This window comes from Xenopus laevis, chromosome 1L (assembly GCF_017654675.1).
Source record: "Xenopus laevis strain J_2021 chromosome 1L, Xenopus_laevis_v10.1, whole genome shotgun sequence".
NCBI lineage: Eukaryota > Metazoa > Chordata > Amphibia > Anura > Pipidae > Xenopus > Xenopus laevis.
The window spans coordinates 122,803,959-122,828,424 of record NC_054371.1 but is presented as its reverse complement, the minus strand read 5'-3'; the positions used below and the strand labels follow the sequence as shown (position 1 = coordinate 122,828,424).

Genomic DNA, 24,466 nt, shown 5'->3' with positions numbered 1-24,466 from the left:
GCTAAGTAAATGTGCCCCTAATTGTCTGCATTGTTTTGACAGACAATCCAAACAATCCTTAACACAGTAAATTGCCTAAGATTAGATGAACAATCCCATTTATTTAAAGGTACATTTTTTTTATAGAATTAAAGGTAATTTGCAACAATGATCAAAATGTACTAATGTGACACGCTGTTATTTAGGCTATCAAAAATGCTAGCACTAGATTTTACAAAAAATACAACAGGTACAACTAGAGCTTTACCAGTTAAAAGGCTGGTATCAGGAGGATCTGTGGAAACAGTCGCAGGTGGCACATCCACTTTGTCCTCTTCTGGACCCCAGCGGCTCTTGCGTTTTCTTTTCACTGCTGTTTGCTCTGTGTTTGTAATCTCAGAGACTGTGGGAGCCTGGGAAGAGGTTGATGGGGGTGCAGGGTTGCTGGTCTCTGGGGTTAATTTATGTTTGAATGTTGTTGCTGCTGGAGGATCAGATGAATGCTGCTTGGCTCGTCTAAATTCCTCCAATTTAAGTTTATACCACTTAAACCCTTTGCTATTTTGGTCATACAAAAATCTGCATATTTAGATGTAAAAAACAAATAACGTTTATAAAATATTCATGTATAAACAAACAGTATTGCCTAATTGCTAAAGACAAACAGTGTATTATAAAATGATTGTTAATTTCAACAAAACACTGTGGAAACATTTGGCAAAACAAGTTTCCATATACATTAGTTCTCACTATTTGAAAGACACGGAGCACAGAAATAGTGTAGATCTTTTTATTGAATAAAAAATTATTTAAAATTGCACTCATATTTGTGGCTTTAAAATAAATGTATCAAGTCCCCCTTTGTGTTTGCCAGCATACGGCTCATCCGGACTTCCTCAGAGGCTTTGGTCCAAAGCCTCTGAAGAAGTCGAAGCTCGGTGAAACGCGTAAGGCAAGGTGTCTGATGCCATCCACAAGAGCCGAATAGGATACACGCGGTTTAAAGACAACGCTGGTCGTGGTAAAAAAAAGCTTAACCCAGATCATCTGTATGCTGGCAAACACAAAAGGGGTCTCGATACATTAATATATACATATAACTTTGATATACTGTAATTCAGTGCTGTCCAATTTATATGGTACAGAGGGCCGTAATTATTCTAATCTACATGGTGGAGGGCCAATAATGGACACCTATGACTAAATGCCGCAGGGTACGAAACGTGCAAGGTGGGCCATGAGGGGTCAGTAGGTATCGTAATTTTAATGCAACTTAAATAAATTTTGTTTTAACTAATGAAAAGCCTTGGGACATATATCTTTGGATACAATTTATGGCCGATAATGGAAGCCTGTGTTAGCCACTCCCTGTTTTTAGACCACACCCACTTTAAACCACACCCATGTTACCGCAAGACCATGTCCACATTAATAGTACACCAAAAAAACAGATGGTTGGTGCTCGCTGCAGGGATCAGGGCCGGAACTAGGGGTAGGCAGAGTAGGCAGCTGTCTAGGACGCCATCATTGAGGGGCGCACTTTTAATGGGGGTTTTTTTTAAAAAATTTTTTCAAGAGTTTATTTAATAATTTGTTTCAGTAAGCATGGTCACTCAGTCAAGTGGAATCCCCCTCCTTCACCTTCTCCCTCTTGCCAGCAAGTAATAGCTCCTTCTGTGCAATGCGGCAGTGCGACGTGTGTATACGCGCCAATGACATCACTGATGCGTTCGGGTGGCAGAGAGAGGCAGAGAGCTGGCGGCCTGTTTGGTGGTACAGATTTGGGCCGGGGGCCATATGTTTGCTTTTGCTGCTGGGCGCTGGCACAGGTACATAAATACTTGGGGGCAATATGATCGCTGCGGGAGGGCTGTATGATGGATGGCTGCTGGGCTTGCTGGTACAGGTACGGAGGGACAGTATGATAAATGGCTGCTGCCACAGGTACGGCTGTGTTATGGATGGCTGCTGGGTTTGCTGGTACAGGTACAGGGGGCAGTAATATGAATGAAAAAGTGTTGTACATTTTCTTGCTTTCTTTATTTAAAAACCATCATTGTAAGGAGGTAATTGGTAATGCAGGACAGGGGGCGCTGAATGAAACTCTTGCCTAGGGTGCCAAACTACCTTGTGCCTGCCCTGGCAAGGATGTCACTCGTATTTGAAAAAAGTTAAGTCCTATTAAGACATACCCGTAAATCCATATGCCTCCTCCTCCTCTGTGTATAATACAGTACCCCAGCCTATGATTAAACACCTTAGGGGCCCCTAAGAATAATTTTCAAATGCGATAGTCCGATTGCCATTTTGGAGTCAGAAAGGAATTTTTTCCCCCTCTGAGGCAAATTGGTGAAGCTTCAGATGGGTTTTTTGCCTTCCTCTGGATCAACTGACAGTTAGGCAGATTTAAAAAAAAAAAAAAAAAAAAAAAAAGAGGTTGAACTTGATGGACGTGTGTCTTTTTTTTAATCTTACTTACTATGTTACTAACAAACCCCCAGAACAAATACCAGGCTTATGTTCCATAGGGATCATAGAGCAGGCAGAGTATGGAAAACACAGGGTGCAAAGAGCAGGCAAAGTATGACACACACAGGGAGCATAGGGAAAACAGAACAGAGCAGGAGACAGGAAAAGCAGGACCACTCTAAAATGTACTACATACAGTGCTGGTGCCCCATTAGCATTTTGAATAAGGTGTGAACAGGTGAACAACGTGGGCAGTTTCAGTCTGGGTCTCAGGTGTGAACAATACAGGTCTTTAGGGTGTGAACAATAGAGGTTTCACAAGTGTGAACAATAGAGGTGTCACAAGTGTGAACAATACAGGTGATTACAGTGTGAATTTGAGGTTTAAACAATGCAGGGGACAGTTAATCTCTGTAGTGATACCTTTTAAATTTTACAAATGGTAAACAGACACAGCAGACAGACTTTGTGGAGGGCCACATAAAGTGGGTCGCGGGCCGCATGCTGCCAGTTGGACAGCCCTGTTGTAACTGATACGTGCAGGATTAACCTTAAACATTTGTGAGTACCCATCAACTACGAACACATGGTGCAATAAAAGTGTGAATTTTAACCTAGAATGTGAGAGTGTGTGAGGTTGTAGATCTAGAACATTGAGAAACTTACTACACTATGTTTTCCTCTCTCTCTTCCATCCTTTGCCCACTGCCTGATTTACAGCGTACTCAATCTCCTGAGCTTTTGGCACTGACTCTCTTTATTCTGGTCTTTTTTATACAATGTACACTCGAGGGGGAATGAGTTTTATAAGAGTCGGACCAAACAAAGAACTACAAGGACTTTTTTGATATTTTTTATATATTTTAAAAATTATTTCAATACAGTATGGAACCATTGGCAAAACTAGGGTGAATTTTTAGTTTTGATCCACCTTACACCATGTGTTCCAGCTTTTTTTGTATTTGGACTGCGTCCCTCTGGCTTCATAGGTCAGTTTTATTAGGGGCGTAGCCTTGTGAACCAATTGTTTCCAAGTCTTAACCATTGGCGGTCGGGGGCCCCATCCTGTGCATGGCTATGTTTTTCCTTGCATAGAATAGTAATGAGCAGTAACTATTTTTAGCATATTTTGACATTACAATTTTGTCTAGAACGCCCAGGAGGCATATAAGAGGAGAGACAATTGTTGGGAAGTCAAAATGCTCAGTTAGTACCCTGAGAATTTTGATGCAATACCTTGTTATTGGGGGGCAGGACCACATCATGTCGTAGAAGTTTGCTGGGGAGGTATTGCATCGGGGACAAGAGGGGTCAGGTTGTCTTCCCATGGCATGCAACTTGGTTGGGGTTATATACAGTTGGTAAATTATCCTGTATTGGACCATCCTGTCTCTTGAGATTAGGTAGTTATAGCTGTTGTTGATGGCTTCCTCCCAGTTGAGGAATATCTATTAGCCAATGGGCTTTTGATATCTTGAAAGACTTGGAGCCTGTGGCTAGTATGGTTTGGTATAATTTTGAAACAAGTTTAGGGATATCAGGTGTATGCAGGGTATGTTCTATGGTTAGGATACGTATGTGTGGAGTCAAAGTGGTGAATTTTGCCCGAAATGCGTGACGGAGCTGGAAATACCTATAACAATGTGAATTATCATCTTGGCATTTAAGAGATTTATCGTATGTAAGGGAGGTGGAGTCTATAAGGAGATATCCTAGATATTTCAGACCGTGGGTTGGCCAATATGTGAAGTCTTGGAGCTGTCTGAAGAGTGGGACGTATGAGTTGACCCAAAAGGTAAGCCTAGGTGATAGTAGTGGGGGAGATATGTTGTGTAGTTTAAGAGTTAATGCCAAGGGTTGAAAGTTTTTAAAACCTTCCAAGGATCCCAGAAGTAGGGCCTGGAGAGCCATATTAGGATTATAGGGATCTGGGAGGAGCACCAGTGGAGGTAGTACAGTTGAGATATACATATAGTATCTTTGGAGATCTGGGAGTGCCAGTCCCCCAGCTTTATAGGACACAACCAGTTTGTTCAGAGATACTCGGGGTCGCTTGCTGTTCCATAGGAAGGGAGCGAGGATTTTGTTAATATCTCTAAATTTTCTTGCTGGTACAATGGAGCATTGTGTAGAACATATAAGAATTTGGGGAGATTTATAATTTTAAAGATTTTTATACAAACCCAGTGTCAGAGGTAAACTTGGCCCAATTGTATTGCGAGTGAGGAGATAATGGGGGCTAGGATAAGGATTACATATTAATCCAGATCAGGGTGTATCATTATGCCCAGATATTTGAAAGAGGGTACCCATTTAAGCGGGGTGGTATTGGTGGGGGGGTGATGACTGTTCAGGGAGTAGAGGAGAGACTTGTCCCAATTAATAAGCAGTCTTGAGAAGTGGCCAAATTGATTAACTGCTTGTAGGAGGGCTTTCAGTGAGCCTCTTGCATCAGCCAGGTATATTAAGAGGTCATCTGCGAATAATGAGACTTTCTCAACCACTGTTTGAAAAGTCAGTCCTTTAATGGTGTTTCAGTTCCTAATCAGTATTGCTAGGAGTTTGATTGCCAAGGCAAATAATATGCTGATGTATAGCTTACCGTTTTTTTCCCCCACTTACTACACTTCCTGAACTGTAATGGTCTTGGCTGAATGTATGTTATTAAATCAACAAAAAGTTACCTTAAACAAAAAATGTGCATAAAAAGTCATGTTTCAGGTTGACTTATTGAAAATATCTGCAAAAACCCTACTAGTCCCAATCACCAGCTACACTGACTTGATAGGGAACTGAGATCTGTCTTTATTTGTGTAACTGTGGGTCTGTGATTGGCTGTCTCCCTCCTACAGTGCTTCTGGCAGTTAGGACACCCTCCCCCCATTTGAAACATGGACAGAGACTGAAGCAGATCTATAGGGAGTTCAAACAAAGGGCCCATTATAAATTTTATAAACCATATATTATTCATTATTGCCAACAATATAACAGAAGGTTTCACTTATGCTATATGCCTTGTTAAGTAGCAATTTGTGGCACTTTTTCAGTTTTCCATAGGTACCTGAAGGCAGGATTTTCTCTGTTGTTCTGCAAAGCAATTGCTTCTACCTCAGGACCCCCATCTGCCACAAATCTGGCTAGTTTCTCTGCAAACATCTTGGCTTCTTGATCATCTATGAATCACAAACAGGAAATGATTTCTGAAACCAACATTCACACATAAAGGAGCAAACATATGGACAGGTTTGTAAATACTCAGTATGCTTATATATGTATCTAAAAGCTTGAATGTTCTGTTTTTCTTGGCAGAATAATGATAGCCTGTCGACAAATGTAACTATAGCCTGTCGACTAATGTAACTATTGTTTTTTGTCTGTGGCCATTTTCTGGGCATTAACAGAGGATCACAAGTGAATGTATTACGATTTACAAGCAGATCAGTCAGAATTTCTCTGTCAAAGGTGTTGTTCACCTATCATGTAGAGTGCTATTCTAAGACAGTTTGCAGTTTTAGAATTATTTAGCTTTCTGTTTAGCAGCTCTCCAGTTTCAGCAATTTTGGCAGCTATCTGGTATCTAGGGTCCAATTTAACCTAGTAACTAGGCATTGGTTTGAAAAACAATCAGGAATATAAATAGAAAATAGCCTAAATATAAATAATAAAAAGTAACAACAACAATAAAATTGTAGCCTCACAGAGCAAAGTTTTTGGCTGCTGAGGCCAGTGATCACCATTTGAAAGCTGGAAAGAGTCAGAAAAAGAAGTAAAATAATTCAAAAAAACATAAAAAAATGAAGACCAATTTAAAAGTTGCAGGGAATAAGCTATTCTATAAGATACTAAAAGTTAACCTGAAGGTTCATCATGCAAAATGACAATCTGCTTGTTGAAGCAGTCCTTGCCCTGATGGCCTGCAATTGTGTGACCTGTTCATTTAACCCGAAGCCCATCTTGGGTGGGCATACTGTGGAAATAGAAATAGCTGGGTAGGGGATGCGTGTGAGCTGGAGACCTCCGAAGATTTGTTTTCAGGGGAAGTCTGGTGCTGGGTAGTTACGCCACTGCCACCTGAGACTTGAGATGCAGGTAACCATATTAGTGAAGTTTGCACTAAACCATATTTCAGAACCTAACACACTTGGAAGTGCAAAACTCTATATTGCTGTTTTAATTTATGTCATTAGGATCATACCATTGTTGGTTGTCTCTTTTTGTGAGTCTTTGCTTTCCTTTTTATACTCTGCCAGCTTCTTTCTGTAATAGAGGAACTCCCGGCTGTTTGTATCATGAAGAAATCTGTAAGAGCAGAGTAGAGAATCTTTATTTTTCTTAAGATTTGAAAATACAAGCTACCGTATATACTCGTGTATAAGCCGACCCGAGTATAAGCCGAGGTACCTAATTTTACCTACGAAAACTGGGAAAATGTATTGACTCGAGTATAAGCCGAGGGTGAGTGGGTTAAAGAAAACTGGTACATTTCACAAGTCTAAGCCAAGGCAGTTTGTCAGCAATGGAGAATGGGTTGAAGTCTCTTGTACACACACATAACACATATTTATGGTGCCTCAGTCTAGCTATGTATATCCATCAGTGAAGAGATAGTGTGTGCCATACAGGGGCAGCAGTAATTAGGCATGGTACACAGCTCCAGCACAAAATGGAGGCTTTAAATGAGAAGGAACGGCTGGAGACACTTGGGGGTGCCAAACGTTAGGCACCCCCAAGTGATTGTAGCGACATACAGGGGCAGCAGTCATTACCATAGGCATGGTACACAGCTCCAGCACAAAATGGAGGCTTTAAATGAGAAGGAACGTTAGGCACCCCCAAGTGATTGTAGCGACTTACCAAAACCCCAGGACCTATAGGAGTGAGCACCACGGAGAAAGCTACGGTACTTCTGTCTTCGCGCAGCTGCGCATTTCCCTGTACTGGCGCATGCGCATTTGAACAAAAAAGCCGACTTTACAGTTAAAGTTCGGCTTTTCGTTCTAATGCGCATGCGCAGCTGCGTGAAGACGGAAGTACCGGTAACTTTCTCCGTGCTGCTCACTCCTATAGTAAATCGCTACAATCACTTGGGGGTGCCTAACGTTTGGCACCCCCAAGTGTCTCCAGCCTTTCCGTCTCATTTAAAGCCTCCATATTGCTCCATTTACACACCATTTGTTCGCCTGAAGCGCAGCCTTTCAGTTTTGCGTACTGACCCGAGTATAAGCCGAGGTACAGTTTTTCAGCACATTTTTGGTGCTGAAAAACTCGGCTTATACTCGAGTATATACGGTATATTATCCATAAATAGACCTTTATGATCTTGAAAATGTTTTTGTTCATTTCCTAACAGAAGTAAAGCCAAAGATAAATGGCAAGCATATAAAACTTTCAGTTTTTAACATTGGGGGTGGCTGTTAGATGACTCTCCACAAGAGGATATACAAGTGCTGTGCATCAATGGATTTCATTGGTCACCTTATTATAGTTACTACTGTCTTATATAGCCAAAACGTTGCTGTGTTATGGAGACTTGGATATCCATCCTAAACAGCATCTTTAGATTCTGCCACGTTTAAAGAATAACATAATTCCCTGTCGTTTTTTTTTTAAATTAAAGGATCCAAGCAGAAAATGGAAGCAGTGGGTCAAGATGGCAGCTGCCCAGCTCTTTACAGCAATACAGGGTCACAGTTATGATTGTTTCTGATAAAAGAGCAGGACAGCATTCATCCTATACATAAAATGTAATGTAAGCACTATCTTTGTACAATTCCTCATCCTATATTTTTAAAAATACCACTATAAAATTGAATAGTATAATGCTAAATAGCTAAGGGCAAAAATAAGCTGCTTCATACATAGATGGTGGTGCAAATATTCACTAAATGAAAAAAAACCTTCATTCAAAGTTAATCAAGTTTAAATGTAATGTTCATAACATTATTCTAAAGTCTGAAGAACTAAAAATTCAGCTAGAACTCAGGCTACATATCATTAACTGCTAACTTACCCAAAAACTGGGTTGTCTTTATAATCCTCCTTTGCAATTTTTTCCAGCTCTCGTCCCCCTTCTGCTACAAAGCGGGCTAACTTCTCCACAACTTTTCGAATTTCCGAGTCCTCTGGGGGTGAAACTTTAAGGAGGCTGTCAGTACTGGGATTCAATTCACACAGCAAACAGTCAACAGGTATTTAACTGCTAGGAAGAGGGTTGATGCACAGGAGAGGAAGGAAGCTCAAGTGAGACAACAATATAAGGTTAGATTGTCAGCCTTTTGGGTAACTCACCAGCATCCTTTTAGCAAATACTTTTACACACTCACACAAAAACATACACAGCACCTCCAAAAACTATGATGTGTTTTCTAGTGTTATGATAAAAAGGACAATAAACATTAGAATCAATAGAAACATTTACAGATATATATCTGACGATATGCATCCCGATACATTTTCAGCATGTGAATGATGGCCACACAATGCTGATCGATATTGTTCCTTCACAGAATAACTGTGTTTTTGAGTGCAGCCGGATCACACAAATATCATACAGACTACATACTTACCCTGTATGGTAAATTAAATATTTTAAAAATATTTTGCACAGATGTTGCCACTTCTAAATGGGCAAATGATCAGAATAGCCATGCTGCATGGGAATACTGCACATGGCAAGCTTATTGTGCTCTTGCTTTTTCTGACCTTGAGGTGCTGTCAAATGCCATTGCTAGTGATTTCAGGTGGTTGGCATCTAACACTATAAGAGGAAAGGTGATTTCTACAGTTTTTTCAGCCATGGGGCACCACAAGGCAAACAGAGCCTAGAATTTCTGCAGTGCTGAGAACCAATGGAAGGGGTATGTGCTGCTGCAAAAAAAGATATGGAATGGAGACTTCTCATTGGTAGTAAGAGCCAACAATATACATAATGGGGTTTATGGGAGAATATTTAAGCCTATGTTTAAGTTTCAACTTATGACACAGCTCCGTTCAATTGTGAAAGTTTAAAAAGCCTATTGTATACATGGCTCTTTTGATAGCACGTTTCGGGCCTGCTTCCAGCCCTTGAAAAAGGAAGGCACATTAGGTGAAATCTAAAATCTGTTGGGATGGGGTGGCGGTGTTCACACTTCCACAATTAGCACCACACCTAAATAACGTAAGTGCTGGAGATTCATTTTCTTTTTTTTTTTTAAAACATTAATAACAAAACAAAGTAATTAAACGAAAATTAAATTAAACGTGCCCATTATTCGTCCTAGATGTAAAAGATGTCATTCATAATCACCCATATGTTAGTGGACTCTGGGAGGCAGCTATTGTCTTCGTAAAATTTAAGTTGTTGTTGCTAGGATTAATGGAATTGGTTTTTGGTAAGTATAGCTCTGAAAACAATAGATGCCGTCTTTATGCCATTTATTAAAGACTATTGTCAAAACGCCACTTGTAAATTCTTTGTTACGGGTCCATGTTAAATAATGGCGACCATTCCTCCAGGATTTGTATGTATTTATGAATAGAGGATTAGCTGTTTGTGGGAGTTCATGGGTGGAAGATGAATCATGGGGTTCAAGTATGTTGTTCCAATAAGTTTGTGTTCTAAGTCTATGTTGCTGTATGTATCAGTGTTATAGATTCAGTCTCCAGCATGGCGCAGCAAAGATGCTTCCTTGTAGTCGCTCATGTTTGGGAAGTTTATGCCTCCATTTGTTTTAGGTTGTTGGGAGTTTAAACAAAGGGAATCCAGGGTCGTTTCAGGGCACCTTAAACGTCCATACCTTCCCGAAGTCAGCAGCTCTCAGAAAGATGGGGGGCCCGGCTAATCAAGTAAGTGTGGCGTGGCAGGGCCCCCCTTACCTTCGGGGCCCCCTACAACGCTCCCTGATGGCTGCCCTGCTGGGACCAGAGCAATGGGTATTGGCGCACAGGAAATTTAAAAATCTATCATATCTCCTGTGCATTGTTTCTGAAAAAATGTGGGCGTGGTTGAGCAGCATGCTGTCCCTGTAAAATCCTGCCGCCCTAGGCCCGGGCCTTGGTGGCCTTTTCACAAATCCGGGCCTGGGCTTATGTTTAATTTATATGTGTCTGTGTGATGGTTCGTGAATTTAATGCCAAAATAAGTAATGTGGTGTTGTGCTTTTTTGAAAGGGATGCCTTATGTCCAAACTACATGTATAGTATGTTTTAGCCTAATGGCTTCTGATTTATCATAGTTTATTTTAAAGCCTGAGAAGGTGGCATATCTGTTGATAGTTTCCATAATTACAGGGATGTCACAATTTGGTTTGTTTATGAATACCAGGGTATCATCTGCGAATGCTATTATTTTGTATTGTGTTTGTCCTATGGTAAGACCTTGAAATGTGTGGTTTTGGGCAAAGTGCCGGAGTAATGGGTTTAATGATATATTAAAGAGGGGACAGACGGCAGCCTTGTCTGGTGCCTTTTCTTATAGGTAACCTATCAGAGTTGATGTTGTTCACTGTGAGAAAGGCTGATGGAGAAGTGTATAGGTTACGAAAAAGTTTTAATAGTTGGTGACCAAAGTGTTGAAATTTGAGTATTCTGAGAAGATGGGTGTGGTATATCCTATCAAATGCTTTTTCTGCATCTAGATATACTAGTATTACATGTTTGCATTTTTCTATGTTGTGTATAAATATAGAGGCTAGGATCTGGCAGGTAGCTTTTACTAAGTGTCTACCTTTTGTAAAACCTAGTTGGATTGGGGACAAGATTCATTTTAATCTATCTGTCATGGTTTTTGAGAGTAACTTTAATTATTGGTTTAAGAGAGAGATACGTTGGTAGCATTGCGGATTAGTGGGCTCTATCTTTTTTTGGGAGGAGAATAATTTGGGCTTCATTTGCTTCTGCCCATAATGGAAGACCTTGGAGAGTGTTGTTGAAGAGTGTATGTAATGTTGTGATGATATCTGGTGCCAAGATTTTGTAAACTAATAAATCATTTTTAACTTCAGAATTATTTTTGCTACTGCATTTATTACTACTAGGTCTTACTACTATATCTTACACACATCTGGATATTTGTTTTTATGGGAGAATACCTTAACACAAAGGTATTGTGATCTACCAGTATATCATAGCCGTAATGCATTGTCCACATTCTGCTCCATTAGATAACACTTCCAAGTACTTCCCATTATTTATTAAAAATGCCTTGAGAAATGGGCTTTCATTACAATACAATCAGTGCTTTCTCTTTGTGTAATGCAAGAAGTTACATTTTCCATGGCAGTAACTTGCGGAGATATCAGCACAAAAGCAAACCCCACATTGTTAAAAAGTCTTGGTGGCCCGTCTATGCTCATACTTGCACCAGTGCAATTCCACCAGAGGATTATATTTATTACATCAGAGGATGGTATTGAAACACTTGGTAAGGCAACCCCTTTAAGTGGGTAACAAGGGTTACATAGAGCAAAGAAGAAATCCTAACGCAAAAGTGAAGTGAGCACTCTAGGTTATGGGGCATGAGTGGATGCAAATGTGAATCAGGATGCTGTGATTATTCCTATGCATTACCAATGTAGGCAAGAAGAGTTTAATATGTTAAAAGAAAACTTGTGTTTTCCTTCAGTATATGTGAAAGACATATGTTGGTTAAAAAACAATTTCACATAGGACACCCAACAAAATAAACTTGTTTGAAGATTCATCCAACTGTATTTAAAAATGTGTTGTAGTCCCTTGTTTTCCTTTCTAGAATTGAACACACACAGGGTAGAGACAGAATGGGTGTTTCTTCATGTCTCAAATATGTGCTCTGAGATAGCATCTAAGCATATACAATGCAATAAAACTATGGATCACATGTAAAAGAATATATACTTGCAAACAATTTTTTATTTAAAATCACAAATTGTTTTTAATTTTGGCATTACTGGTCTTTCATCTTAAACAGTTCTCCAATAACAAACAATACAATTTTAGGTATAGACAGAATGCCAACCCCCCCAAAAAAATATATTTTTGCAGGCCCGGGCTGGCAATCTGAGGGCTGCTGTAAGATGCCAGAGACAGTCACTATTCACTGGGCTTGTGGGGGCTGTTTGTGCCTCTATGTATTTGAAATGCCATTCCAGCAATATAAAACAGGTAGAATGGTGGGGTTGGGAATACTGAGGCAAAAATAAGTATGCAGATCTGGAGTTCCAGCAATTTGTCTGAAAAGCAAATCTGGCAGGCATGGATTATTAGTTACTGCAAAACACAATTAGCCTACACTAAAGCTGGCTATATACGAAGTATGCTCAGAACTTAAATATATCATTCTGCACTGGTGCATTTGTGGATGAAGTTTCCACAAGCCACCTGATGCTCATTTGGCTAATGTAATCTATCAATGTGTGTGGTGTAAATTGCACAATATGTGCTTATTTTAAAATGCATTTCATGCAAAAAAAAAAACAAAAAACAAATAACAGCTCATTTTAAAAAAAGGTTAATTTAAAACACAAATAACATGGATGTAATTTCTGTTCCTTTGCTTTCAGCCATTGGTTCAGTCTTGTATACATAGGTGATTAAGTAATAAAATGTTAAAGGATGATATACTTAAATTAAAACCTTGCCTTACATGTGCATTTTATGTAATTACAAATGTCATTTTAACCTACCATCAATGACTTACTACTAGGGAGCTGTTTTATCTGCTTACCTTTAATTTCCATCCACTGCTCATAATCCTCTTCATCATCATCATCTTCTTCGGGAGACTTAAAGACACTAAGTCTGTTCAATGTAGGAGTCTGTTTTGTATGCGAATAGTTCTTCATCTGATTCAGTGCGCCTTCTATATTCCCATGCCTCTTTCCTATCAAGGTGGGCTTTTTCTGAGAGGTTCCTGAGCTACCAGAAGAGCTTGTTTCTAAAGGAAATAAAACACATGCTTCACTTAACAACATATTAGTGATTCCAATACCAAAGATACAAGCATAAATGTATTTTTTTAGCTGTAGTATTGGTGTGGAGCCAGCCATCCCTGATTCTGAGCTTTGAGAAGGAGCCAGAACTTCAGGATTGAACTGCTATTGTAACTGCTATGGAACTATTGTTTCTCCATTTCCCATTGCAGTCCCTAGGTTGTGGTGCTATTCTCATGTTTACTACTAGGTGGGGCTAAAGAGCTTTTTTTCAAATCCTTCAGCAGAGGTGTCAGGTTGCTGCTACTGTATCTGGTTAGCTGCCCATTGTTCTGTTGATAGGCTGTTGATGGGCTGCTGATGGGCTGCTGATGGGCTGCTGATGGGCTGCTGATGGGCTGCTGGGAGGAGGTTGATATTACTCCAACTTGCAGTTTAGTAGTAAAAAGTGACTGAAGTTTATCAGAGCAAAAGTAACATAACCTGAGGGCACCTGGGAAACTGACAATATGTCTAGCCCCTTTCCAAATTTCAAATTAAATATAAAAAAATCTGTTTGCTCCTTTAAAACACGGATTTCAGTGAAGAATTCTGCTGGAGCAGCACTATTAAATAATTTTTAAAAAAAACGAAACAAAAAAAAAAAAAAACATGTTTCAAACGAAGAACAATTCGTCTGTCACTAGTAGCAGCATCCAATAGATACAGGTATGGGATCCGTTATCCGGAAACCAGTAATCCAGAAATTTCCGAATTACAGAAAGGTCGCCTTTTTATAGACTCTATTATAATCAAAAATTTTTACAATTATTTCCTTTTTCTCTGAAAATAATAAAACAGTACCTTGTACTCGATCCAAACTAAAATATAATTAATCCTTATTGGAAGCAAAACCAGCCTATTGGGTTTATTTAATGTTTACATAATTTTCTAGTAGTCTTAAGGTGTAATGATCCAAATTACGGAAAGACACGTTACCCGGAAAGCCCCAGGTCCCGAGCAATCTGGATAATAGGTCCCATACCCGTACTATAGAAGTTCCCCAGTTCATAGTATATGAACTGGGGAATGTGTGAGGCAAATATGGCTATTTTTTTAACATCCGAGATATCTACTCAGATAAAAATAAGGGAATCACAAGGGGACACTACTCCCTGACATGTGACACAAGAAGAGCCTTGTACAAAACTACAGGGACACACTGTATGTAACAAAAACACCTATGATGTCCCCATAGTCACACAGTGATGTCTCTCAAGCCATTATCATGTGTGCATCATAAACTTATGGCAGCAATGTACACAAATGGGCTACACTAATTTTATTACAGAAAATATAATATTAACAAGCACCATATGGAAATGAATTGGTTATATGCGAGAGCTTGCATCACCTTCAGGAATTTCAGTCTCTTTACATCTACAATGAGAATAAGAATGCACTATAATGGAGTATAAGGATAAACTCACCATTGTTTGACTTGTCTTTCTGTAACTTGAGAAACTGCTGCAAGAAGCTGCCATCATTTGCAAACTTGTTGGATACAGATGAGGATGCACTCTTAGTGCTGCAATGCAAAATAAAAAGATAGCATAAAAACATGCCTGGGCACTATGGCACCTTACTACCCAATGATGACCAAACTGACATTATGTAAGAAGAATAAGGGAAGATGTCAACACCCTGTTGCATTGGATATATCTAAGGTTTAGCTGTCTCTGTGCTTCGTGCATGGACCTTTGCTTATTAAAAGAAAAACTGTACCCCCAAAATGAATACTTGAGCAACAGATGGTTTATATCAAATTAAGTGGCATATTTAAGAATCTTACCAAACTGATATATACAGTATATTTAAGTAAATATTGCCCTTTTACATCTCTTGCCTTGAGCTGCCATGTTGTGATGGTCTGTGTGCTGCTTTAGAGATCATCAGACCAGAAATACTACAACTCTAAGGGGCAGATTTATCAAGGGTCGAATTGAAAATTCAAAATTAGAATTTTTGGCAAAACTGTCAAATTCAACTAGTGAGTTATTCAAATTCTATTTCAGTCTTTCAAAAAATTTGAATTCGAGTTTTATCATACTCTGGCCCTTTAAGAACTCAAATTTACCACCTCAAACCTGTCGAATTGCTGCTTAAGTCAATGGGAGACGTCAAGGGATCATTTTGAAGTTGTTTGCAGCCTTCCTGACATTCGAGTTTTTTTTTCATGGAAAAAAACTCAAATCTAGTTTATAAATTTGATTCGCGTTTTTTGCGAAATTTAATTTTTATAATAAATGTAATTTTTATATTTGATAAATGTGCCTCTAACTGTAACAGGAAGAAGGGTGGAAGCAAAAGACAGAACTCTGTGTTAATTGGCTCATGTGACCTAACAAGTATATTTGTTTGGTATGTTTGTGTGCACTGTGAATCCTATGATCCCAGGGGGCTGCCCTTATTTTTTTTTTAATTTTTTACAACGAGAGGGAGGTGAAAATGTGTGGGGGCCGACCATTCAGCATGACATTCTTTGATTTGAACCATTAAGCTTATATTCATGAAGCTGCTGGATCCAGGCAAAATGAAATGTGAAGCCACTATGGTATGTTAGTGCCCTACTGCACTGATCTCCTTCTGTCCCCAAAGCCAGCCCCCACCCACCCCCCGCATCCAGCCTCTGTAGTCTTGTAACTTTTATTTCAACTGTTCATTCTCTCTCCATTAGACACTCACCTTCTGTTACTCCCCCTCCCTCCCAGAAACCAAATGGAAAAAAGCTTGATAGTTTTACAATTCCGGTCTCCATTACACACAAGCTCCTCTACTTTTGAGCTGCCAGTTCACCCCTTCCTCCCAGAAACTAAAGGTGGACTCTGTGACTTACTTCCCTGCTGCCGCACATTCATTTCTATGTGATCAGTGAGACAGGCGTTAGATAAGCAGGATCAAGCTGCAGCAGCACATTCAATACTCGCGTGTCTCTGTGATCACATAGAAATGAATGTGCGGCAGCAGGGAAGTAAGTCACAGTCACGGAGTCCACCTTTAGTTTCTGTGAGGGAGGGGGGAGCTGGCAGCTCAGAAGGAGAGGAGCTTATGTGTAAAACTATCGAGGCGGGGGGTTTAGGAATTTGCTGCAGGCCAATTAAAAATGGATCGTGGGCCGTAGTTTGTACACCCCTGCAATACTGTGTATAAAAGAAGGCATTAAAGGACAAGGAAAGTCTCACTATAAATGTTGCCCATCTGACAATGAATAAACGCAAACTGAACCAGCTTTTATAATCTGCTCTATATTCCTTGAAGATCTCAAAAGAATTAGCCGCTTTCACAGATTAGGACATCACATCCAGCAAGTAATGCGATCGGAGACAAGACCAAGACTGAGGTGCATGCACAGAACATCCAGTACAAGTCTCCCAGCACAAAGAAACCCAATAAAATGAACAAGATCAGCAGTTGCCACTAGGTGGAGCATTCGCACAAGGAACACAAGGAGCCTGGATGATGAGCTAAGCCAGCGACAACCCCCTTGTGTGGCCCCCCACATGAAAGTCTGCCTGCTGTGTATGCTTACCATGTATACGATTTTAAAGGTATAACTACGGAGATTAACTGGCCACTGCATTGTTTAAACCTCAAATTCAGACTGTAATCCCCTGTATTCTTCACACATGTAATCCCTCCTGCCTTGTTCACACTTGTAACACCTCTATTGTTCACACCCCTAAAGCCCTGTACTGTTCACACACCTGAGACCCAGACTGAAACTGCCCATTTTGGTGTGCTACCCCCATTAATGTGGACATGGTCTTGTGGTAACAGGCGTGTGGTGTAAAGTGGGTGTGGTTTAAAAACAGGCAGTAGTCAAGACTGGTTTCCATTATCGGCCCTCCATCATGTAGGCCAGAAAAATTCCGGCCCTCGGTAGCACGGAAGTTGGACAGCACTGATCTAAGCGGATCCAATATGGCCTCTGCAATCTTGAAACGAAGAGTATTTTCTTGGGATCTTATTTTTGAAAGTAAGGAGATTTCAGGGAATATAATGCAGCAATTAGCAGGAGGCTGGGGTGGACTTTTGTTCAACAAAGTGCAGCGTTGGAACTTTTCTTGTTCGTTAACTCGAGTTATGAAAACATTTTCCTCTTTAGGGAGGAACTCCACAGTGCGGCTCGAGCCGACACGTCTCAGCAGCGATTTCATCCGACAGTCAGATAAATGTAGTCAGATAAATGTAGTTACCTGCGATTTCTCCTTCACTTCCTGTGTCTTCAGAACATCCGACATGTCGCATGTGTTTCGTCACATGGTGACGTGTCGGCTTGAGCCGCACCGTGGAGTTCCTCCCGATAGGTCCCAGTTACGCAGTGCAGTTTTGGGCTCCAGTCCTTAGGAAGGATATTTATGAACTGAGAGAATGCAGAGCCCAGCAACTAGACTGGCAAAGGGAATGGAGGATATTAGACCATGAAGGTAGACTATCAATGTTGAGGTTGTTTTCTCTGGAGAAAAGGTGCTTTGTAAGGGGGACATGATTATGCTTTACAAGTACTTAGAGGGCATTATAGACAGACAGTGGGGTTTTTTTTACCATTAACTAGGTGGTTAATAAAATACTTTTTTTGATCCAAAAACAACAAATGGTCTAAAATACTAGCTGTGTCAAGCAGTTTAAATTTTTGGATGGGTGCTTCATTTCTCTGCCAGCCAAATGACACTATCAAAAAGATGTAAGAATGTGGAGTCCATGATTTATAAAAAAAAAAAAAAAAATTAAATTTGGTTTCATCAGACCACCAGGCCTGGATTTCAGGCTTTGGTGCCCCTAGACTGCTGAGTCCTAGCACCCGGTGCCTTCCCAAGTGCACTCCCTCCTCCCACGTGCATCCATGGAGCACTAAGGATTACTCTCACAGGAGTAAGCATCTCTAGTGCTCCTTAGGTTGCAGCTGGGTGCCAAGGCATACTAGGCCCCAGGCTTTTGTGGCCTCGCCACAAATCTGGGCCTGCAGACCACAGGAAAACGTTCTACTTCACTTTATTCCATTTCAAATGAGCTTGGGCTCAGAGAAGGTAGCAGAGCAAACGAATGGTTTTTCCTTTGCATGGTAGGTTTTTTTCTCTGCATTGAAGAGTTTTAACTTGGATTTGTGGACACAGTGACGAACTGTATTCACAGACAATGGCTTTCAGAAGTATTTCAGAGCCCATGCTGTGATTTCCGCTACATAATCCTATCTGCTGTTAATGTAGCACTGGCTAAGAGCCCAAAAATCACAGCCATATAGTTTTGCAATATTAGCCCACCGTGCAGCGATACACAGTGATGTATCCCAGTGCCATCATTACATCAGAGAGACCCAACCTCTCTGGAATACTCTTTTAGCATTACAACTTTTCCTGTCTTGTGTTGCCCCGTCCCAACTTTTGGTACTATAATCAAAATCTAAATGGGCATCTTTTTTCTAAAATGCAATATTTTATACAGTATGTTGTCTTTGTACTATTTGCAATTAAATGTAGAATTCAAACAATTTGAAATTTACCCAAATCTCTTTTATTTACATTTTACACAGTGTCCCAAAGTTTAAGAAAACACAGTAGTAGTAGCAGCTATTCTTAACAATTTAATGGAGTCAGAAATGGTAATAAGCACACTCTGGCATGAAGTTGATGGACTGTGCAGAGACCCAGGGCCAAATAATACAGCTCGGCAGTGCAGTCCGTGGCCACCTTGTTTGTCCATGTCGTTTGGGACAATCAGAAAATAGAATATCAAATACAACTGAACTTTTTCACATGGAATGAAGCAATGCATGATATTTGGGTTAAAAGCTCCAATAACTTACTCTGAATGGGGAGGTGCTACACTTGGCTTTGGCAGCTTGGTTTGATGCTGGGCTTTGGCTGCAATCTCCTTTTTCTTCTTCTCGATCAGTTCTTCTTGATAAAGAATATATGCACTTGGCTTCACTGGTTTTGGTCGTGTGGAGGCAAACCATCGTGCACTTACCCCTGAATATTTTGGATGGAAACATATGAATAAAATGTAATACATTCTTTATCAGAACTACAATGTTTACATGGCAGCCCTAAATGTTCTCATTCTATATCCTTTGCTAGGGATGCCTCCTTTTCTCATCCATTTTAAAAATAAAATGTGACACCCAACTCATTTCAACTCTGCACAAGTGAAAACCCAATGCCCCCTCAAGGACTCAAGGTCATGATAGAGCTAAGTAATACCTTAATTAGTGTACAATAAAACGTAGAAGCCATCAATTATATATCTGTTTGTTTTTCCTTAACTTAAAAAAAACATCTGTTTTGCAGGGGTACCAAAAATATGGGCACACCCCTGTAAATTAGCTCTCCTTGGAATGCAGCCTGGTGCTGAGCTGGGGAGCATTTGAGATATTAAGTTGGCAACAGGGCAATTCCATACAGGAAGCTCCCCTGTTTTATTTAGTCACAATCCATACATATTTATGATTTGTAGAAGCGGGGAATTCCTCACATTTTATAGTACTGTTGGGCCAGCTTAAAATTTAAAATCTAAGAAAGGGGTGAAGTTTCATATGACTAGGGCACGGTTTGTAAATGAATTAACGCAGGGGAGGTCCCCACATTAAACAGTCGTGTTTTGTTAGCATATAATGATTCATTGTTTGCTACATAAATTAAAAATAAATCTAAGCAATTTTTATAAGCACGTTAAAGGACCAGTAACGTCAATTTTTTTTTTATTTTATTAAAAAAAGAAAAATTTGTTTCTATAGAACGGAAAAAAAAAACACCAAGCCATATGTAACTTTAAGATCGCAAAGTGTTTATTAAAAAACTTTTCAGAAAAGCCGACAGGGTGACGATCCATCGTGCAGCGCTCGAATTCTCCTCCCTGGCTATCTCCTATAGAAGGCAGGGAGGAGAAATCGAGCGATGCACGATGGATCGTAGCCCTGTTGCCTTTTCTGAAGAGGAGCGCAACCTGAGTTTCGGTAAGTTATTCTTTAATAAAGACTTTGCAATTTTAAAGTGACGTGTCTTGGTGGGTTTATATTTCCTTCTATACAAACAAATTTTTTAAAAAAAATTTGACGTTACTGGTCCTTTAAATATTTTCAATGATCTTATTTCATGAAGTTATTTTTCAGCGTAACTACAATCTGCCTGGTTGTTTAAATTCTCTGCACTTCTGGTTCCGACTCCTAAAACAATGTAGTATAAGCCAACTGACCAGGACTTCAGCTACTTAGTTAAAAGAGTCAGTGCAAGGTCTAGTTGATTGTGGATGATCGGTAGTTGGGTAATTATTCTGTACTCCTGTTCCTAGCCATATGTGCATGGTCAGGTAGTTTTGAGGTTGTATTCCAGCCAGGGCAATAGCCTTATGAAATTTCTCCCCATGTCTGCACAATCCAAAAACATACAGGGAGGTACTAAGCAACTTTTCAATTGGTCTTCATTATTTTATTTTTTTTATAGTTTGAGAATTATTTGCCTTTTTCTTTTGACTCTTTCCAGCTTTTTAAATAGGGGTCACTGACCGAATCTAAAAAAACAAATGCTCTGTAAGATTACAAATGTATTGTTATTGCTGCCTTTTATAACTCCTCTTTCCATTCAGGCCTTCTTCTAATAATATTCCAGTATCTTATTCAAAAAATTGCATGGTCGCTAGGGTAATGCGGACCCTAGAAACCAGGCGGCTGAAATTGCAAACTGAAGAGCTGCTGAATAAAAAGCTAAATTAATAACTCAAAACCCACAAATAATAAAAAATTTAAATTGCAAATTGTCTCAGAATATCAGTGGTCTAGATTATACCTAACGTTAACTCAAAGATGAACAACCCCTTTTAAGGCACCAAATAAAACTGATGCAAGTGTGTGTTCATGATAGGGACCTTTGAAAGGACAATGCACTAGGGCTGGGGCTTACAATGTGTAAATATGTCTGTGCTACATAAAAGGATAATAATGTATTCCACCCAAGAGCAGGGTGATCTTTTTGGTTTGCCCACAGAAACACTCTCCTCCCATGAAACTTTGCAGTTAACACAATGAAAAAAAACAACAACCCAGAAGTTCCTAGTGTGTTTATAAAAATAAATAAAAAAACAAAACAAGCGAATCCAATTGTATGCCCAAATAAAAGAGACATAGTTACACCGTGCTTTTACAGTGTATATACAAGCAGTGAACCACAAACCAAACACCTATAAACAACTTATTGACTGGGCCAATGTTTGCGATTTTGCCAACCTGATATATACGAATTCAACATTAAATCAAATACATGCAATTACGCCATTCACTAGGACTACCATCCCCACCAACCGCCTTTTCAATATTCCCATCCTATACCCAAAAAATCCTACATTAAAAACATAAAGACTCGACTCAGCTCTCGATCTCGTAGCCTGTATTACCTGGAGCCTTCGCTCTCTCCATCTTGCTAAACCCTATAACAAATGATCCCACCCACCGCCTTACAAGAGGGATGCCGGTCTAACGTGAGGCATGTTGGGAAATGTAGTCCGGAAAAGGCTTATTTACATTTTAATTCACATGCAGTACGTAGAGAATATTCGTCGTGTATGGCAGTACATACAAAAAATACACTAAAACATACATAGGCTTTAGGAGCACTTAGAAAACAATTGTAAACAGATGTTGCAGTGTTGCACGTAGTTGATATTTTAACTTGAATGCCTTCTTGCAATATTTTTCTGCAAAGTGTTGTAAATTAATTTCAAAGACGAGTCTATATTTAACATACATGTTGAGTTTAGTCATACAGTAGGATTCAAATTGTTTTATACATCAATTAAACTGTTAAAATGGTTTTAAAAGTTATTTGTAAATGTAACTATGATTGGAAGCAGTGTTTGTGTTGGTTCTGACTCTTGAAACAATATAGTAGTATTGGCTCTCCTCCGGATATATTAACTAGCTGACTTCTGCTATATTGAGTCAGGAGACAGAAGAATTAGATGAGAATATAAACACATGCTGCCTTCAATAGCAATTCCATTTACAAATAATTTTAGTTACAACCATCAGATATGACTACTGTATAAAGGAATGTTAAGTTAGAATGTTGTTGTTTTTAATGGTTGAGAATTCCATTAACTAATAACACTAAAAATATTTATCTTTTCTGTGTATATAAATATTGTGTATGGTCACCAGTATATCAATGTCACACAAACTCAACACCATATCTCCCGATTTACATCTAGTACTGGGAAATGGGACCCTTGGCTGTGGGATGGGACCCTTGGGTGTGGGTATTGGGAGATGTCCTGTCTCCTGTGGGTCCCAAGTTAAGCTACTGCTTCACACACCAGTCACCCTTTAGCTCTAATGAACAGGGTTCTTTTTACTGCATGTATCACCCAGTATTTGTATGCAATATGTCTTCTTCATGTACAGTATAAACTCTTTTACTCTGCAAAGCTATGGGATATTTTAGCACTATATAAATGCTTGTTGAAAATAATTCCTGACCCCTTTGTGGTGACACGTTTATATAGGTGATCCATAGTTAAAAACAACAATTATAAATGTATGGTAAAATTATATCAGATGGTAGCAATTTTACGTTGCCTAAGTAGCCATTTTATTATATCATGGTAACCCCATGCAGTGACTTCTAAACATCCTTATATTTTAAAATAGGGGATACAGTACGTTGTCCTTTAATAAATCAGTGATACTTAGAGTCCTCTAGCCTGTATAACTCAGTCTGTACTTTTGCATGGTCATGGATATGCTCTGTGCCTTCTAATAGCCTTATGATGTATAGTAGTGGATACACTATGCCTTATAATACAATGTAAGAAGCACTACCCTAAAATACAGCTTCATTCTACATCCTGACACACGTCTTAACGTTCACAGACCTTCTAATGTGATATTTCAGCAACCACATATTTGTGTGAGTTCTCTCTGTCCATGGAGTGGGGACAAACTGGGACAGCTTGCAAAACAGTTGATAAAATGCAAAAAAAAGTAATATTTGTAGTTACTATATTGAGTGGCCTTAAAAGTGGTTGAGGAACTATCAAAGAACAGATCTCCTAGGAATTCAGATGGTCAGTAAACCAGTCTTCTGTTTTTTAAAGAAATGGTTTGCATATTATTATTATTTATTATTATTATTATTAACATGTATTTATATAGCACCATATTGCGTAGCGCTGTAAAGTAAATGTGATTATACAACTAAATCACATGAATTATATACATAGAACATATGGAGTTACGTACATCACAATCAATACCGGTACAAAAGGTGAGGAAGGCCCTATGCAAAGGAGCATAGACTCTAAAGGGAAGGGAGTAATACATAATGTGTGGGAGTGGGCAAGATTGAATTAAGTGGGTGAGAAATGTGGTACTGTATGTGGTGTTACATTTGGTAGTTAAGCAGAGAGAGGGTAGGCTTCTCGAAAGAAGTGCGTTTTACGAGATTTCTTGAAAGCAGAAAGGTTGAGAGAAAGTCGGACAGACCGTGGGAGAGAGTTCCAGAGGAGGGGTGCAGCCCTTGCAAAGTCTTGAATGCGAGCATGTGAGGAGGTAATGAGGGAAGAGTTGAGTAGCAGGTCAGTAGAGGAGCGCAGTAAGCGGTTGGGTGAGTATATAGAGATGAGTTCAGAGATGTAGGGTGGGGCAGAGTTATGAAGTGCTTTTAATGTCAGGGTCATTAATTTGAATTTGATTCTGAAAGGTAACGGAAGCCAGTGCAGGGATTGACAGAATGGCGTGACAGAATGGAGTGGCAGAGGCGGAGCAGTTGCTGAGATGTATGAGCCTTGCAGCAGTGTTCATTATGGACTGGAGAGGTGACAGTCTCTGGAGGGGAAGGCCAATTAAAAGAGAGTTACAGTAGTCTAGACATGATATGAAGAGAGAGTGAATAAGAATTTTGGCAGCATATATTGTATAATAGATAATGTGGCGCAACTACAGAGAAAGCAGACCCCGCGGCTGCAGGGGGGGCCGGAAGTATAGGGGCCCCATGAGGCACTAATTCATGAACAATTTCAATAAATATTGGTGAAACAGGTAAATTTCTAGATATTTTGGGGGCCTGAAAAATTATTTGCTGTGGTGGGATCCATTAATAACG

At 39.6% G+C, this 24,466-nt stretch overlaps 1 protein-coding gene across 1 annotated transcript in view; it reads right to left on the bottom strand.

Moving 5' to 3' along the window:
* Nucleotides 1-21,881, bottom strand: part of sugp1.L (SURP and G-patch domain containing 1 L homeolog) — a 28,091-nt gene extending 6,210 nt beyond the window's left edge. Inside the window, exons 1-8 of the mRNA XM_018256904.2 lie at nucleotides 21,762-21,881; nucleotides 19,180-19,345; nucleotides 14,807-14,904; nucleotides 13,133-13,342; nucleotides 8,459-8,582; nucleotides 6,644-6,747; nucleotides 5,510-5,621; nucleotides 248-558 (exon numbers count right to left, since the gene is read on the bottom strand). Of these exons, the coding sequence (XP_018112393.1) occupies nucleotides 248-558; nucleotides 5,510-5,621; nucleotides 6,644-6,747; nucleotides 8,459-8,582; nucleotides 13,133-13,342; nucleotides 14,807-14,904; nucleotides 19,180-19,345; nucleotides 21,762-21,783 (1,147 nt within the window). The 5' untranslated portion in view covers nucleotides 21,784-21,881. The remainder of the gene's footprint in view (nucleotides 1-247; nucleotides 559-5,509; nucleotides 5,622-6,643; nucleotides 6,748-8,458; nucleotides 8,583-13,132; nucleotides 13,343-14,806; nucleotides 14,905-19,179; nucleotides 19,346-21,761) is intronic.
* Between the last annotated feature and the right edge of the window lie 2,585 nt (nucleotides 21,882-24,466).